General features: G+C 41.7%; 1 protein-coding gene across 2 annotated transcripts in view; it reads left to right on the top strand.

Annotated features, from left to right (window-relative positions):
• The window catches only part of LOC105027974 (complexin-1), a 39,038-nt gene that overhangs the window by 15,004 nt on the left and 4,912 nt on the right, over positions 1-19,122 (top strand). For both annotated transcript variants that reach the window (XM_010900381.5, XM_010900388.5), the window contains exon 3: positions 17,269-17,447. In XM_010900381.5, the coding sequence (XP_010898683.1) occupies positions 17,269-17,447 (179 nt within the window). The remainder of the gene's footprint in view (positions 1-17,268; positions 17,448-19,122) is intronic.

Raw genomic sequence — 19,122 nt, 5'->3', positions numbered from 1 at the left:
ATCAAGCAGCTTCATGCTCATGTGATTCAGGTAGGACAGACGTAATAGGCAGGTCTGGAGGTTAGAACAGTGTTAATTTGGAATTCAGCTGTGATGATATGCTAATCCTAACACTGCTAATTACTGATGGCTTAAACTGGGGCTGCAAACAGAGAGGATCAGATGCAAGGAGTGTTGATTAATTGGTGTTTATTCAGTGATATGGGGGATAAAAACAGCACCTGGAGTGTAATGTGTTGAAGGTAAAGGAACATTTGATCCAGGAACCTTTAATCCAGGAACATTTGAGTGCTCGCTCACACAGTCCATTTCTAAATGCATGCCACTAAGCACACGTCTGACACCTTCCAGTTGACACTTTAGACAAGACACACAAATACATTGGACGGGCAAACTGATATTTTTTACTGTCAGATGCACATAGCGATTCATGGATGTGAGCGGTGCAGTGTTGTTTCGAAAGCCCCTGGTTGTGTCTGCCTCCATGGTGTGAGCTACAGCTATTCCCTGGCAGTTCAGAGGGAAGCGGTGGTTGACTTGGGCGGTGATCTTCAAGGACGATTACACCATGTGCATCCGCCACACACGATGATCATCCCAGTCCTGAAGCAAGTCTTCAAGGGTGATCATCCCTCCTGACAGGGAAGACATTTATCGTCTCCGGTGTTGGCACATTCTTCCGCTTTCTCATGTTGAGGACTTGCTGTCTGCTTCGCTTTCGAAACATGTGAGGAATTGGTATCATGTTACCAGAAAAAAAACCCGGTATATTTTAAGGTACAAAACCAAGACAGAATCTTGAAAGGTTTTCAGAACCTGAAATGATGGTCTCCATTCTAAATAATGTCTGCTGTGATGAGAGAACAACAACTGTTACAAGGGGTGCTTCTCCATGGAAAGCCTTTACCACTCCTCTCCCATTTGGCTCTGATTTTGGGGCACATCATATCGGGAGTTGTCATGCAGCCTAGAACCAAATGCCAAAACTTTGACTGTTGCTGCTGAATGAATGCAAAATGAATGCCAAGGCTTTGACCTTTAACCACATAATTGGCACGCGCTGATTTGGCATGGTTTCTCTCTGTGTAATAGGCAGCATTGCCATCAGCTTTCTTCAGAGTGATCATTGTTGACTCATCCCAAAGACTCTAATTCATCAACAATCTCCAATAATAGAAACATCTATTTGTAGGATGTTTATTTATACCTGCGGCATTGAAAAGGTCCCAGCCTTGACTGTCTCATGTGCACCCATGAGAAACCATTAATAGCCGAAAGCCTAGGTAGAGTAGGTCGTGGTGGGGGTGTTTCGGGGAGGGTGGGAAAAGAAACAGACTGGAAAGTTGTGGAGATTTATACACGCCTGAGGGTCAGGGGGAGAAAGATCATTGGCTGAGTGGGCATGATGATGTCAGAGGGTCCACATCTGCTTGCCTTCTCCCAAACCCGGCCATTCACCTTTATCACCTCCTTGTCACTGAAGGAATTGGCTTTATATTTAGAGCAGGAGGAAGGGACAGTGACCTCCTTTTCTCAGCTCGCTTGCTCCCAGGGAGACACATTAAAGGAGTCTGAACCTAAAGTGGTCCGACTGGTCATTTTTGTGCGTGCTGCAGCAAACCTCTGGTGCTGTTTAAACATTTGCTTAAGGAGGTTATAGTGACTTGAGACAAATGCAAGATTTGTAGGACTTTCTTTTTATTATTTCTGAACATTTCAGGCACGGCAAGTTTTTATTTATTCGTGGTTGTGCCTTTACGTCAGGCAATATTGAATTGCAGAATTCAGAACTACATGAACTGACATAAATGCTGAAATCCACTGCATATGACAGGGCTTTCAGTAATGAAATGGGCCATCAACACTGCTGTTGTTGATTTATGTTTTATAACAGTTTTTCTCATCGTAGGGATTGTTACCTCTGTAGGAGTAGCTAAGTAAAAAAATAAATATATATATAGCTATTTTACCAACTGCCATTGTGACATTCAACATATGAATTTGTTACAAATTGGTACCATTTGTAGTATTCCATTCCATTTGCATTAATGTCCACAACGAGTGTGTTTGTTGAATGAATTTCCTTTTTCAAGTCACGTTTTGTCATCTGCATCAGCAGTAGTTAGTTGCTATGACAAAGCAAGCAGGAAGACAAGATTTGTTTAATTTATGTACCCAAGTTTACATGGAGCATATTGCAGCTTACACGTGACTGACTATAAACACCCAAGATTCTACCAAAAGAGCACATCAAATAGAAAATGATCAAATGGAGTTCACCAGAGCTTCACAGGTTGCCACTGGAGTCCTCTTCCACTCCTCCATGACGACATCACGGAGCTGGTGGATTTTAGAGACCTTGCGCTCCTCCACCTTCCGTTTGAGGATGCCCCACAGATGCTCAATAGGGTTTAGGTCTGGAGACATGCATGGCCAGTCCATTACCTTTACCCTCAGCTTCACCCTCTGGTTCCAGTAATCCATGTCCTTAGTCTGCTTGTCTTCAGCAAACTGTTTGCGGGCTTTCTTGGGCATCATCTTTAGAAGAGGCTTTCTCCTGGGACGACAGCCATGCAGATCAATTTGATGCAGTGTGCAGCGTATGGTCTGGGCACTGACAGGCTGACCCCCCACCCATTCAACCTTCGCAGCAATGATGGCAGCACTCATACGTCTAGGGGTGTACTCACTTTTGTTGGCAGCAGTTTAGACATTAATGGCTGTGTGTTGAGTTAAATTTACACTGTTATACAAACTGTACACTCACTACTTTACATTGTAGCAAAGTATCATTTCATGTCACATGTCACATGAACAGATATAATCAAATATTAGCAAAAATGTGAGGGATGTACTCACTTTTGTGAAATATTGTATATATATATATATGGATACATGGATACATGGATACAACGTTCCGAGTTGAGTGGTGAAATTCACAGCGTTCCCACATGCTGAGGCAGGGATTGGCATGAATTGATTTTCATATATCACAAGCTTAGCCGAAACCATACATATTCAGCCCACGGGTGGCTGGGAGTATAAAGGGATCTCATGTTTGAATAATGGCGTTAGTTATCTTAGAAATCAGATTGCCTGCGTGATTGATGAGTGTTTCTCAGGAGTTGCGAAGAGGGTGGGGAGACTTGATTATGCACAGAAGGGTGCAATAGATTCGCTGGACTCATTCGCAGGGTGAGTCTTGCAAAGCCATGGAGGCACGGGGATAAGGAGGGGGCCTTAATCATTCCGTTCAACAGTACCATGGAGCCAGGATTTGAGAAAGGATGGAATATGTGGCAGAGGATGGGAGCCTGAAGTCTTACAGTTCAGTGTACGAATACCAAAGTCCCTTCAGAGCCATCAAAGTGCAGCAGAGAACGTGGAAAATGCTCAGAGTGATGACCACTCCGGTGGTCGGATCTCATCCAATAATTGTTATCACAGGCTTCCACCCAAAGCAATTTACAGTTGACACATGTTTAAAAGCGAGACGTGCTGGAGTCAAACGCTCACGCGTCCCAGCGGATGCACTGAAGATCACTCACACTTTTCCACGCAAAACACTTGGAGGTCACGGATTGTCGTTTTGTGATCCAGACGTTTTGAGAGTCGCTACTCTTTGTGTTGATCCCTATAACTAGTAAACACTGAGACCTACAGCGGTCTCACACTTTTGCCTTTACACAAAGGCCTTTTTCTCATTTGGCTGAAGTCGATCCTGTATCCTTTTTCCTTCGTGCTCTCTCCTGCGACCGACAAGCGATTGTGAGCATGTCAATCTGTCGGTGGACTAGAGGAAGGATAATCAGCGTCAAGGACACGCACGGAGGAGGTTTTGAAATCCTCCTTTGAGTCCGGTTTTGTTTTGTTTACAAGCGATAGGCTTCTCATCCTTCTAGTTGTTTTCCACAACTTAATTAGTTTGTCATTTAGGGGCGGTGGGAGTTGGACCACTTTAATGCACACTCATTTTTATGCACGTCCTCTTGACACCTTGACACCACCTGTCTCCTCTCCTTGATTGCCTTGGATCTTTTTCAAAAGGAGGCCAGAGAGGAAGAAGGAGGTGAGCATTTTAGTTTCAGACCTTTCATCACGTGAATTTGACCGACCCAAATACTGACTTTTCACCACAAACCAAATGTTCATATTCAAGCCTGTGATAAAATCTGAGAGAAAACGTGGCGCTAATGTTTCCATCTTACCTCGATCTTGCCTTGCAGTGATATTGACCTTGTTCTTTCAGAAAATTCAACCACGAACAGTGAACCAGAACTTTCCACTGAAAGTTAGATCTAATTAGATCTAATTTTCCACTTCTTGTGTTAAAGCATCTTCCTGACAGTTGTTTTGGTTAATGAGCCATTTCCAAGATTTATTTATCTGTATAGTTGCACGCATTAAGCACACACTGCAGTTTCCAGACACACCGAAATACATTTTAAACATTTTAAACATCTACCCATAACTGCAACGGCATCTCAGGGTGCCTTTGAGATCTATAAACTCATGTCAATAATATACAGTATATATATATATATATATATATATATATATATATATATAATTCTGTCTTTGGAAATTGTCTGGATTATGCTTCAATAGTCAAAGTAATTGGAAAATGAACTCTAACACACTATAAAATAGAATATCCCTTTTAATAGTTTAGTGGGGGACTTTTAAAATACTGAGAGAGGAAAGCTTATCTGTATGGGGCAGCCTACATCACTTGTCAAAGCAAGTCATAGAAGAGACTAGCTGATGCAGCAATCCGCTGAAATGGGAGAGCAACCCCATCGCTCCCTTCTCTGTAGATTACAACAAACGGCGCAAGAGCTCATTTCTTGGTTGACAAATATGAAGGATGAACATTTTGCGAAAGATCATGAACCTGTGATGTGATAATTAAGTGAATGACAGTCTAATGTGTACATAGAGTTGTTTGCATTTGAACATGTCGAGTTGTGAAATGTGTTTCACAGGTACTCATTTCACGGCTGCCTGCTGGGAGGAGTCTATTTGTGAGGTGTGAGGTAACAGCATTTGTGCTGAAGACACTACTGACTTGCATGGTTCTGCCTGGAAGTGTTAACAATGCAGTCACTCTGTCATGGATGCAGTGGTATTTGGCTCTGACTATCTTTAAAAGGCATCTTTTATCATCCTATTTTAAATTTTTTTGTAGGAGAAGATCTGAAACTTTGAGTAGTTATAAAAAGTTATTTATACACTTCAAGCTTACCTACAACCAAGCCCAAATAAAGATTGTATTTGAAAATACCTGTGATGTCATACTTTGATTACATTGAGACATAACCAGATAGTGTCTCATATTTCTGGGAATACTTGATTTCCCTGTATCTTTGGTAAGCTGACTCTTTTCTGACCCAAAAAATCCTATTCATACTGAGAGAATTTTGGTCTGTGTGCTACCTGTTGCCGATCCCTACCCTATTTTATCTTGCAAATTAGTTTGTATAGATTTGATTAACTCTCATTTTAATTTGAAATCATCTTTCAGTTGGGCTTACTTTCCAGCCTAATCAATTCATGTTTCAGAGGCAATTAAATGACACCTTCAGAAAGTATGTGTGGTGTTAACCAGTAAAGCGACATCAACCCAATTGTTCGAACAGGACCATGCAACAACTCTTGCGTAAACAATTTATAATTAGGCCCTGAATAATTAGTTAGTCAGCCCGCATGGTCCTGGGAATCATCAAACGCTTTCAGTTTGTCATGGGTGTTGGTAACTCACAACATCCACACAACCCCATCTGAATGGGTGTTGGCAGCCATAATTGGGTGCACATGGATTTCTACATAATGTCAATCTAATGAGCTTGACCTAATGACACTGACATGTCTTTTACCTCCTCCGTTATAGAAGGATCAGTCATTTATGTATATAAAAAAAAACGTATTTCCGAACGTAACTATTAATTATTCAACAGAAATCCGTGTTGAGTTTTCAGAAATACGAGGACGTGCGGGAAGTGCTGATAGTTGCGGAAAATAGCCTCAGTATCGAAAGGTCAGAAATTAGCTGAGGTGGAAAAGATTAGGGAATTCAGGGAACAAAATGCAGCCGGGCAACAATTGAAACGTTGGGAAACCAATTTCTGCCGAGGTGCCGTTGCATGGATTAAGTGCCTTTCAGGCGAGTCTTCCTGGGTATAACGGACAGCAGTTAAATGAATAGTCCACCCAAATCAGAGAAAGACACATTTGGTTTCCTTACCCTATCAGAGTTATATAGGAGCCCATTTGTTGGCCATCGTCTTATTGCACATTATTACAGCATTATCTTTAAAGTATTATTTTGTTATTTACCAATTTCCTAATGTCATATTACATGGCACTACCTATTATATTATAACATATTGCCACAGCGTTATAAGATACTGCATTATTTTTACCTTAATGCAAATTTTTACAGCATAACTTATTATCTTATTACACACTGTCCTATTACACATTATTACAGCATTACCTAAAATCTTACTACACATAATCTCTCATACATTTTTAGAGCAGGTCAGGTATATTCAGACTGAGTACAAACATTTATTTTGAGGTACTTGTTGATTTTTCTTTAGAACAGAGTTTCTTAAACATACACAATCCATAACCTTTTAGTATCATTTCTTAAACTACAGATTTTCATCTGTTATTTTATGGTATCATTTCTTAAATAAGGGGTTCAGGACCCAAGGTAGGCCCTGGGCATGTAAAATGTGAAAATGTTGTGAGACTAAAAACACAAATTATTTCTTCTTAATTTAAGTCACTGAAGGACTTGAAAGCAGGACATCAATTACTTTGTGTCTCGAGCTGAAAAAGTTTATGAAAACAAACAGGAGTGAAAGCACAGTATGTGGTATTAATCTATGGTGATACATCACTTTAGGACTCTTTACTCGCTACTATACTGCTGTAGTCCGTGTACGGTTCCCGTTGTCCCCCTATTTTAGTTTAGAAATCTTGTGAGTCAAGGGGTGTCAATAGCCTTCCGTTGCTCCATTCCACTCTGATAAAGGGTCTTATCGTAATGCTTCATCTCAAGGATTTTGTTAAGCAGAAACTGGGTAAAATTCACTGAACAAAAACGATAACGTTTACCAAGCGTTTACTCATCAGGGCTCTTCGCCCCCTCAATGTCCTCAGCGTCCCGGCGGGAGGGGTGGGGGGGGGGGGGGGGGGGGTTGGTCTCCTACCTTGAATCTCCACCCGGTGACGGGACTGTAATCACTCCAGAACGGCTGTGCTCTTCTGTGATGTCTGGCAGGCAACCAGGTGAACCGTCCTGGGCTGCCCACGGTTGTTTTCAGCGTGCACTGCTAAACAGAAGGCTTATCTGGGGAACCAGATAAAATCCGTCTGCCCTGAACTCTGTTTAATGTCGGATAGCGGTAGGTCCACTGCCCCTTTCATTGTGGTGAAAGGAGAGCAGGGCCCAGCACCTTTCAGATTTCTTTCTGTCTACGTCATCACAGTGCAGCTAATAATGGTGTTTCTGGGCCCTCTTTGACTTAGCCGTGGTACATTGGCCATATACTCCAAACCCCAGAGGTTCCCTATTGCTGTTATGAGTCAGTTACCGACGCAGGAAGAAAAGTTACAAGTATTCTGTTTCTGTCAAACCTGTGGTATTCTGTCTCCACAGAATTTAGCTGGTCAGCCAGTGTTGTTGGGGTGAACCACAGAGGTGATAAATGCTTTGAGTTCTCTAGCTTATCTCCATGCTGAGAGTCTATGGGCTGCCTTCCAGTGATAATGGTGGAGAATGGATTATAAAGCTGCAGTGGTGATGAACATTCTTCCTCTTTTTCTCCATCTTCCCCAGGAGATGTATGTTGTCCTGTGTGTTGTTCACTTGGTAGAGAATGATGCAGGCATTACCAGGGTGTTGGCTTCGATTCCCTCAGAAGGCCAGTATGAACATGTATGCATTTACTATTGATAGCGCCTGTGGATAAGAGTACCGGCTAAATTATGTAAAATGGTGGCTGTGGTCTTATACCGCTCTGTCTGCAGCCCAAATCAGTTAGCCATTTGGGACATTTTATAGTATCTTTGTTCCTCTGTTCACCCACTGCTGATTGATACAAAATTCCAGAAAATACCATCAGTGATACCTTCTACACTGATGTGTGTGGGGAGGTTTGCTGTCTGGGCAAAAGATGAATTGCACACAAAAAACAAATCTAAATGGAAAATGGATCCACCTCTAGCAGTCCTACTGATAGGCTGTGTCTGTTGACTGTGGTCAGCTATTTCTTGGCCATTTGAGCAAACTGATGTGTACTTTAGGTTGGTTAGGTTTCTATCACCACAACAATTGCTGTTTTAACAACACTATTCCAAAGGTGGTTACAGTTATAGAAGGTGGTTACAGTAACATAAGGTGGTTACAGTTATAGAAGGTGGTTACAGTAACATAAGGTGGTTACAGTTGTAGAAGGTGATTACAGTAATATACGGTGGTTACAGTTATAGAAGGTGGTTACAGTTGTAGAATGTGATGACAGTTACAGAAAGTGGTTACAGTTATATAAGGTGGTTACAGATATAGAAGGTGATTACAGTTATACAATAGAAGGTGGTTACAGTCATAGAAGGTGGTAACATACTGTGGCACAATTATTGGCAACAATGGAAAAAATGACGAGGAAAAAATTATATAAAAATGTGATTGTTGTCCAACAATTTCACATTACAATCGAAATATATTATCTTTAACTGAATAAAAATGTATATTATAATCAAGAAATATATATTTTTTTGAAAAATATTGGACATGATAATTTTTTCCTATTATGTTTTATGAGGCAGGAGAACATATGGTAAGGTATTTGAGACAATTAAAGCAAGCCTCCAGAAAATTGGAGTGATAGTGCCGCTCCACCAATTTGGAAGTATTCAGACTAGCCTGGACAGACAGTTCACTAAAATACCGAAAAGCACTCACATCTGCTCGATCAGCTTATTTCTCCAACCTGATTGAGGTGAACAAAAACAATCCAAAATGTATCTTCGATACAGTTGCAAAGTTAACAAAAAAGCAATGCTCAAAAAGTGGGTCTTCACTTTAGCTGTAATGAAGACTTGAACTTCTTTGACGAAAAGATCATCACCATTTGAAAACCAATAACTGACTCCTCAAATAGTTATAGTTCCCAAAATCTCAGTTGTCCTGGGAATGTCCTGAACCTCCCTGACCAGGTGTTAATGGGGACAATTTTTTGATCCTGTATCGCTCAACACATTCACTAAATTTGTAATGAGTTCTATATCTACAAACTGTCAGCTAGATCCGATTCCCTGTTCTTGGTTGCTCCCTTTCCTCCGGATGTGTACCAAACTCACAAAAAATTTCGGAAATTACGCCTCTTCTAGGAAAATATAATCTGGATCCAGACATATTAAACAATTATAGGCCAATATCTAACATCCCATTCCTTGCAAAAATCTTAGAAAAATGTGTTTCCCAACAGCTGTATGCCTTCCTGAAAACAAATAACATTTATGAAATGCTCCAGTCCAGTTTCAGACCCCATCATAGTACTGAGACTGCACTCGTGAAGGTAACAAATTACCTTTTAATGGCCTCAGACAAAGGTTCCGCATCCGTCCTGTTGCTTGATCTTAGTGCTGCTTTTGACACTATTGGAAACCCATTTTGGGCTACGTGGACATGTTCTAGCCTGGTTTAAATCTTATTAATCTGAAAGATATCAGTTTGTATGTGTGGATGGCATATCCTCTGACAAATCAAAGTTTTGGTGTTCCTCAAGGCTCGGTTCTGGGCCCATTATTGTTCTCACTATATATGCTGCCTCTGGGTGATGTAATCCGGAATCGCAATGTCAATTTTCATTGTTATGCTGATGACACACAGTTACATATTTCAATGAAGCATGGAAAAGCCCCAAAATTGGCTACTTTGGAAGCATGCATTTCAGACATTGTTTCTTGGGTCCTAAAACAAGCATTTCTGTTTTTCTTGAGTTTAAAAGCAAAGAGCTTTGTTGGCAGATCTTTCTGTGAACCTCGACGGCTGCATGGTCGTTTCCCAAAAAACTGTAAGAAACCTCGGTGTTACCCTAGACCCTGAACTCTCTCAAGAGTTGCTTATTTTTATCTTCGAAACATTGCACAAAAAACGTTCTACCAAAAACGGATGCAGAAAAACTAATCCATGCTTTTGTTACTTCTAGATTAGATTACTGCAATGCTCTTCTTTCCAGTTACCCTGATAAATCAATAAAGAAACTTCAATTAGTGCTGCACATGGCTGCTTGAATCCTAACTAGAACACATTTTTTTAACACATTACTCCAGTATGGTTAGGGCTGATTTTAAGGTTTTATTGTTAACCTATAAATCAATACATGGACATGCTCCTACTTACCTTGCTGAAATGATCCAGTCATACATACCTACACGTAACCTTAGATCGCAAGATGCAGGCCTTTTAACTGCACCTAGAATTTCTAAACAACCAGCCGGATTGCCAATTAAGGTTAGAAATGCAAACTCAGTGCAAACTTTCAAGTGTCTACTAAAGACTCTACAGCATGGTCTATGATTAAGTGTAGTCTGGCCCAGGGGCGTGAAGGTGACCAGAAAGGCTTGATACTGTCCACCCTTGCTGTCTTGCCAGGTGGCCTCTCATCGCCACTGGGATGCCATCCCTCCAATGCCATTCGGGGGTGGAGTAATTGGCTTGTTGTTGTCTCTCTGTTGCGCACTTGTGCAATTGGGCTGTACTCTGCTGGCAATACACGGCCCTCATTCAGGGTGGTTGCAGTTGGTGGGTGTCCCTTTAGGCTGATGCTTGGCAATGTGGGTGGATTGATTTCCTGCCTGTTGGGCCTTGTCCGGGGCCTCCCCCGGATAGGGCCACAGTGTCACCGGACCCCCCTGTCTCAGCCCCAAGGTCTTACGCTGCTATATTATTGTGCTATGGGAGTATGGTCAGTTCTGCTTCTCCACTATAAATCCTTGTAGATCTAAGGAATGCATTTTCAAAATGTTCCTGTCTCCTGCCGTTTTTAACTTAGGAGGACATGAGGTCTTGGCCCATACCTGAGGGTTACCAGGCTTGAAAGACCCATTGCTGTCCCTGTCCAAAGCCCTCCTGGTTGTGTTGCAGATCAAGACGATACCTGACGATTTCAGCTTTTCAGACTTTGGACTAAGCCCACATGCATTTATGAATTATTACAATTTGTAGTCTTAATATGTTCACCCGGCACAGCCAAAAGAGGACTGGTCACCCCTCTGAGCCTGGTTCCTCTCTTGGTTTCTTCCTAAATTTCAGCCTTCTTAGGGGGTTTTTCCCAGCCACTGAAATTCAACACTACTGTTGTTTGCTCCTTGGGATTTAAGGCCGGGTGTTTTGTAAAAGCACTTGACAACTGCTGATGTAAAAAGGGCTTTATAAATAAATGTGATTGATTGAAATAAATTTGACTGATAAATGTTTGTGTTGATACCCAGTTTTAGGCTCCTGGCAGAGGCAGACAGATTTAGGGTCTCAATCACAAGATGCTTGACTGAGTACCTGGTTTTTTCTGCAAGAAGAATAGCCCCACAACGTTACATATCCACAGACATACTTCACGGTGGGGCTTAGGTCCTTGTTAACAGTAGAGGCTTTCTTCTGGCAAGACCTGGAAAATACCTTATTGGCATTGCGCTGGCATCTGATTGTAGTTTGTGAAACTTGGTGACACCTAGACTCAACAATATCTGCAAATGTCTTTACCACTCATGTCATCCTCCTCACTATGACTGGGGGGCAGAATACATTTGCGTCCTCTAACAGGCAGGTTTGTGAGAACTTTCAAATGATTAGCCTAATAGTGGAGAAAATATTTTCATGTATATATGTATTTGGTAATATGGCCTTATTTATGAAGGTCAACAAGCCTTTGTCTCACTTAATTTACAGTATAAGTTATTCAGCCTTCCCCATGTTGATCGATGTTTGAGGGTCTTTGGCATGTGTGTCACCCAATATGTATACCCCGGGAAACAGGAAGTCATGGATGGACTTAGTATCGAACTTGGGAAGATAGTCATATCAGATGTAGTCTGTAACACATAATTGGGAAAACAATGTTGATAGCAACAATTATGTTTTTCACTGACTTTATCCGCTCATCGGGTGCCGATTATTCTGGAGGGCGCAGTAAAAGGGCTGGTGACAGGTCTGATGGTTAACAGATGGAGGAGACGGAACACACAGTCCTTGAATTGGTCCTGCTGCTCCGCGGTGATGCCACCACAGGGACTGCACAGCCCTTCATCAAGGCACCTCACACACACACACAAACACGCACACACAAACACACGGCAGTACACACAGAGAAACTCCGCACAGACACATGAACACAGCCAAAAGCTCTCCCAAACCCTCACATAGGGAGTCACTCACGTACTGTCAAGAGTGGTACATGTTGTTCCCTGCCACCCCCATACGGAGCGTCCTCCATACACACACACAAACACACACACACAATGTCAAGACACCTACAGTGTGAACACGCACACCTACCCAGTGTAATAGGACATATTTCCTGTTGATGAAGTCTGTCAAAGGTCCATATGAACTAGTAGAACCAATGGCAGTGTGATAACCCGTGTCTGGGCCCCGGGACGAATAGCTGGGGTACAACTACTACCCAGCCTGTGACAGGGAGGCCTGGAAAATAAATGTGTAGAGGAGGAGGCTCTGCGTAATACATTTTTAAACACTTGAACGTCAACTTTTGACTGACAGACTTCCTGTCACGTCTGCCATTCCTTTCAGTCATATCCTGACCTCTATCGGAAACTTTTTTGCCCAAAGGGGTTTTGCCCAATACGCACTTCTGTACTTTTCCCTGTCGACACCTTGAGCTGCAATGCGCAATCACTCCTGCCTTCATTGAAATTGTTTTTGGGCCTTCATCTCAGTGAATGCACCCCAAATGCTGTACACCCCAAATGGCTGTACAGCTGGCAACGCTACGCGCCGCTAAGGCTACGGGAACGGCGGCTGTCTCATGCTGTTCAGCTGCAACTTTGTCACAATCAGATGAGCTAATTAGCTTCAGGAGCAGAGATTAGGTGTACAGTGTGGTGGAATAAGAGGAGCAGGACATGCAGCGTATCTAAGAGAAAATGTCATTAATTAAAAACAGATAATTAAGCACACAGGAGTTCACAAAGGTGAAGCATTCACATGCCGTTGCTATCGACAACAAAATGAACCAAGGCAGGCAGGGCTGAGAAGATAGCATACTTTTGTGGCACGCCGGGGAGTCCATGTAGGTTTTCTGGTTTATTACGACAGCCAAGGGCCAAGAAAGGACCATTCCGTGTAAAAAAAACATGAAGGAATAATCTCAGAATAAAATGTGACTGAGAACTTGGCGCAGCAGAGCTCAGTGAAACAGTAGCTCCCAGAATGTATTCATTTTGAAGCAAACAGGCAGCTCAGAGTCAATAGAAAACACTTTGTGTGACAGCTGGGAACATCGCCGCGGGCAACTAGCAAGAATGAAGAGTGTTCACTGAAACCTCTGGTTCCAAACTTGCCACATGGACAGCGGTTTCTACCACAGTAAATAGTTTAGCCTTTTGATTATTCTGACCCTGAGTGAACATTTTCCAGTAAAATAACTGGTCACCTTGTTGCTCAGTGTTTTTTTGCACTTTGTGGAATAATCACTGCGATGAAGCTGCTTCCGTACAGCTAATCAAAGCCATGCCTGTCATATGTTTTCCTGAAGTAACCGTGAGGAGCAGCTACGAATTGCATTACAAGGATTCTGCATGGACGTCGATAGTGTTATTCTCTGTTTCAGGGGAATGTAGCTTTGTAATCTGACATCTTCCATGGGGCTTACATTTAAAGAAACAAAATAACATCTCATTCCATCTCATTCCATCCATCTTCTATTATTCAATGGATACAGAGGAAGCTAGATCATTACTTTAATCTCGTCCATCGGACGACTTGCTCACTGTCAGCAGTTGTAGCCAGGGGGTAAGGTTATGATTGTAACTGTAAATGGAAGCATCTCAAGATTACAATAATACAGGTGGAGGCATTGTGGAGTTTAATTGTGGTCTGCAACACTAAGGAAAGGAAATTAATTCCCGTGCATTTTCCACCATTTCAACCTGTGTGTAATTCATAGTAGCAGGACGTTAGAAGAACCTCTCCTCCCATTTCTGACGAGTGCAGTGACAACAAGGCTTCAACTGAACCTTGCAATCAAGTTGTGGTTGTAAATAGCTAAAGAAACAAATAAATACACATAAAACCTGTTAGTGACTGTTCTTGGCAAAATTGAGTGCCGTTTTGCAGAACTCCTGCCTTCCAGCTGCATAATGGAAAGTGGAGAGCAGCCAGGGTCTAGGCAGGTGATTCCTCTTTTACATTTTGGTTGAAAGCCAGATGGTCATTTGTTTGGTGCCCTTGTCTATCTCCACACAGCGGCAAACACTGAACAAGAAAGCAATTTGGAGCGGGAAAGAACAGTAAAGGATGGGCAGCATTGGAGCCGTCTCCGACACGTATCCCCATGTCATCAGGGAGGCCTGCTCCTCATTTAAATTTCCAGCAAGTCGGGGCTTGAGCGATGTGGCGTGTCAGGGCGTCTGCAGATCCCTGCGTGGCTGCGACGGAGGTTGAGCACTGGCGTGCGTTCAGCTGCTCCGGGGGGGGGGGGGGGGGGGGGGACTTCTGGATTGAATACACAATATCTAACGCACAGACGTACTCTGTGTCAGACATCAGTCTGACGGCTATTTGAGCAGGTCAGGGTAGACCGACTCTCTACAAATAAGGGTATGGCCTATTCCCTTATGTGTTATTTATGGAGGTAATTAGCACAAGTGCAATAATAATATATTGTTTGCTTTTCATTATGAGCAGAATCTCAAAGCCACTTTGAAAACAAAACAAGCAAAATAAGATGGTTTAACAAAAACGGTGCAGGTGTTTTGAGGCAAGTGTCTTGCCCGTCTTCAGATGGCAGGCAGTTGGAACAACTTCTAGCTACGTTGTGTTGATGGTAGGAAAATACACAAGCGTCTTCCTCAGAGCCATTGAAATGGGAGCAAGTGCAAGTGTTGAATTTGTGTGTGTGTGTGTTGCAGTTGTCCTAATGTGATTTTGTTTCTCATTATGTTCAGAGCAGCTGGCGTGGTGTCAGTTTTGCTGGCTAAGCAAACTGCTTAATTAAGATGAGGTGTAGCTTTTCTAAAATGTTGGTAAGGAAAACGTACCAAAGTCCCAGATGTGATCTACAACCCTGTTTCCAAAAATGTTGGGACGCTGTGTCAAATGCAAATATAAACAGAATGCAATAATGTGCAAATCAAATATTTGTATGTAAATAGTACAAAGACAAAATATCAAATGTTTAAACTGAGACGCTTTATTGTGGCAGGGGCATGTTTGTGACAGTGTTGCCTCACCTCTTCCTTTTAACAATAATCTGTAAGCTTTTGGGAACTGAGGACACCAATTGCTGTAGTTTTGTAAGTGACATGTTGTCCAATTCTTGCTTGATATAGGATTTCAGCTGCAAAAAATTAGTGGTCTCCTATGTCATATTTTTCATTTCATAATGCGGCAAATGTTTTTAATGGGTGACAGGTCTGGACGGCAGGCAGACCAGTTTAGCCCCAGGTCTCTTTTACTATGAAGCCATGCTGTTGTAATATGTGCAGAATGTGGTTTGACATTGTCATGCTGAAATAAGCAACTTCCCTCAGGGACTTCACTGAAAAAGACGTTGTCTGAAAGGCAGCACATGTTGCTCCAAAACTGGTATATATTGTTCAGCAATAATGGTGCCTTCACAGATGTGCAACTCACCTATGCCATGTGCACTAATGCACCCCCATACCATCATGGATGCTTGCTTTTGAACTGTTTGCTGATAACAAGCCGGATGGTGCCTCTCCTTTTTAGCTTGGAGGACACGGCGTCCATGACTCCTAAACAAATTCCACATTTTGATTAATCAGACCACAGGACAGTTTTCCACTTCAGTTTTGCATCAGTCCATCTTAAATTAGCTCGGGCCCAGAGAAGGTGGCGCCGTTTCAGGATCTTGTTTACATATCGTTTCTTCTTTGCATGGTAGAATTTTAACTTGCATTTGTGGATCCAGCGACATACTGTGTTCACAGACAATGGTTTTTGGAAGTGTTCCTGAGCCCATGCAGTGATGTCCACTACAGAATCGTGTCTGTTTTTAATGCAGTGCTGCCTGAGCGCCCGAAGATCATAGCCATCTAATATTGGTTTTCGGCCTTGTCCCTTGCATACAGAGATTTCTCTGGAATCTCTGAATCTTTTATGACATTATGTACTGCTGATAATGAGATCCTCAAACTCTTTGCAATTTTACATTGAGAAAAGTTATTCTTAAATTGTTGCACTATTTGCCCACGCAGTCATTCACGGAGTGATGAACCCCACCCCACCCTCACTTCTGACAGACCCATCCTCTCTGGAATGATCTTTTAATACCCAATCATGTTACAGACTTGTTACCAATTTGACCTAATTAGTTGTGTGATATTCTACCCGGTTTAGTTTTTTTAAATTACACTACTTTTACAGGCTTTTGTTGCCTCTGTCCAAACTTTTTTGAAACGTGTTCCTGGCATCAAATTCAAAGAGGGCATATATTTCTCAAGAATCAATAAAATGCCTCAGTTTCAACATTTGATATGTTGTCTTTGTACTGTTTTCTATTGAATGTAGGGTTTAAATGATTTGCACATCATTGCATTCTGCTTTTATTTAAATTTTACGCACCGTCCCAACTTCTTTAGTAATGGGGTTGTATATGACCTAGGTCCTATACAAACACTTCTCTGCATTGAATAAAGTTTGTACAAACAATCAATCTTTCTGAGAATTTGCTTGGTTTCCGGCAAACTCTGAGTGCTCTTTTCTGTGATAAAAGCCGGATGTTATTAAGTAAGAAATCATATTTGACCAGTCATCTTACAAAACTCTAATGCAGGATACAGCAATTTGTTCTCAAGTATTGACCCACCGTCCAGTTAAAATATTTATGTGCTGGGCCAAAGACCAACTCTAAACCCCCAGAAAAATAGGCAACCAAGAGGTTCTTTGATTCGGTTTGTGGCCAGGATAGGCACTTCCTGTTGTCTATGTCTTTTGTTACCCCATGGTTTCCCCATTTCAGACATCTATTCCCCCATTTCTTTCCCCCTCCGAAGGAGCCACCAAAGACATGGGCAAAATGCTGGGTGGCGACGAAGCTGAGAAAGACCCCGACGCGGAGAAAAAGGAAGAAGAAAGACAAGAAGCCCTTCGACAACAGGAGGAGGAGAGGAAGGCAAAATATGCAAAAATGGAAGCGGAGAGAGAAAACATCCGACAGGGAATCAGGGATAAGGTACAAATATTACTGTGTTGAATGGTGACTTGGAATCATGGAAATATCATAAATCCCAATGCCTATTTTTGACACTCAAATGTAATTACCTCTCAACGCAGATATGTTAATACATTGCATTAATGATGCTGTAAATCTGTCTGTCAATACAAACATCCATGCACCATGATTGTTAAACTTCTTTTTGGTGATTTCTTCCCACTCTCCCATCCAGTGATTCAAATTGGGATCTTTTGAGCCCAGCATAAGAGCCTCAGAGAAACAATCTTGAGAGGCGGAAAGTCAGTTGTGAGGTTCAGCATGTCCTGAGAATCCAAGTTATGGTCTGACGGAGCGACAGAAATGACAGGGCTGCCATCTGACAATTGCAAGCATTAGATTATGGAAACGGAAGGCTGTGGAAACTGACTGAACCTGAATGTTTTCACTGAAATGGACACAGCCTTTTGTTAGCGTGACAGAGCGCAGGAATAAGAGTCATTCAAGCAAAAAAAAGCTTTGCCCCTTTAACCTGGAATCTATCGATTCTGAGGAGAACTAAAAGACAAATTAACGGGTGTGTGCTGTGTTTGAAACTGAATTTAAGGTCTCATTGCTGTGTGATTTCTGTAGGTATTACAGCTAATAATCTCGAAGCAATATCTGTCTGCTCTGTGAAATAGTCAGGAGTAGTCTCGGGAAGAAACTAGTGAGTTAATTTTCATTCTTCAAGCCTCAAATGAGACCTACCGTTAACAGTGAAAAAAAAATTTGCAACCGCATTTTTAAATATGGAATATGGCCAGTCGGATTCATGTTATGGAATGCCTTACGTATTTTTCAATTGTGTTGTCATGACAAAGTTAGACTAAACATGGTTATTAACAGTATTATTTCAACATGCCTCAGCTGTGAGCTCTCGTTTTCTGTTATGATAAATGGTTGACTTATATTTATTGCCCTAAAAGAGGAAATAATTTCTACGTTCCATAGGTTTTATTTTGCTTGATCGATGACCAGAGATTTTATGACCATGTTGAGATTTTATGTCATGACAATGAATATGCACAGCCATTTTATGTCTCCAGGGAAACAGAGTATTGCCTAGTTATCAATTATATAAACCTAAACTGAAGGTGAAGAAAATTATTCCTCACTAATATTCCTGCCAATATTCAGCTTTTATTCAAGAACATAAACACTTAATTTCAAAGGAATGGGGCTCGAGGTCAGTGTGTAACACCATGCAAATGATAGGCATTCATGGTGAAGAAGGTTGAGTGGCACATGATTCAATACCAGTTGGTACAACGTATCTTGGTGCTTCATATTGAACGCTCATCGCAAGCTCTGGATTAGGATTGTACATTCAACAAAACACTGTGTGCATTGTGCAATTCAGAATCCAAAAATTTTAATGTGGCATAAATGTGACTTCATAAGAAATGTTTTCATCAAGAGGTTATTAAGTAAGGATTATGTTTACACTTTGAGACTACCAGTTTTCACCTTTTCATAGACAGATAGCCATACTATTAATATACTGGCTACACGATATCTGTTGATAAGTTATTGCTTGCTAGGGTCACTTTTAGGAGTTTGTGTAGAATTAGGGTTAGGGCATGTGTAAGTTCTGTAGATAGACACGCCAGTGAAATAATCAAGTGCTGATTAAAGGCCAAATAAATGTAAAGAG

This window comes from Esox lucius, chromosome 4 (assembly GCF_011004845.1).
Source record: "Esox lucius isolate fEsoLuc1 chromosome 4, fEsoLuc1.pri, whole genome shotgun sequence".
Lineage (NCBI taxonomy): Eukaryota > Metazoa > Chordata > Actinopteri > Esociformes > Esocidae > Esox > Esox lucius.
Note: the sequence above shows the minus strand (reverse complement) of the source record. Positions and strands in the feature narration are given on the sequence as shown.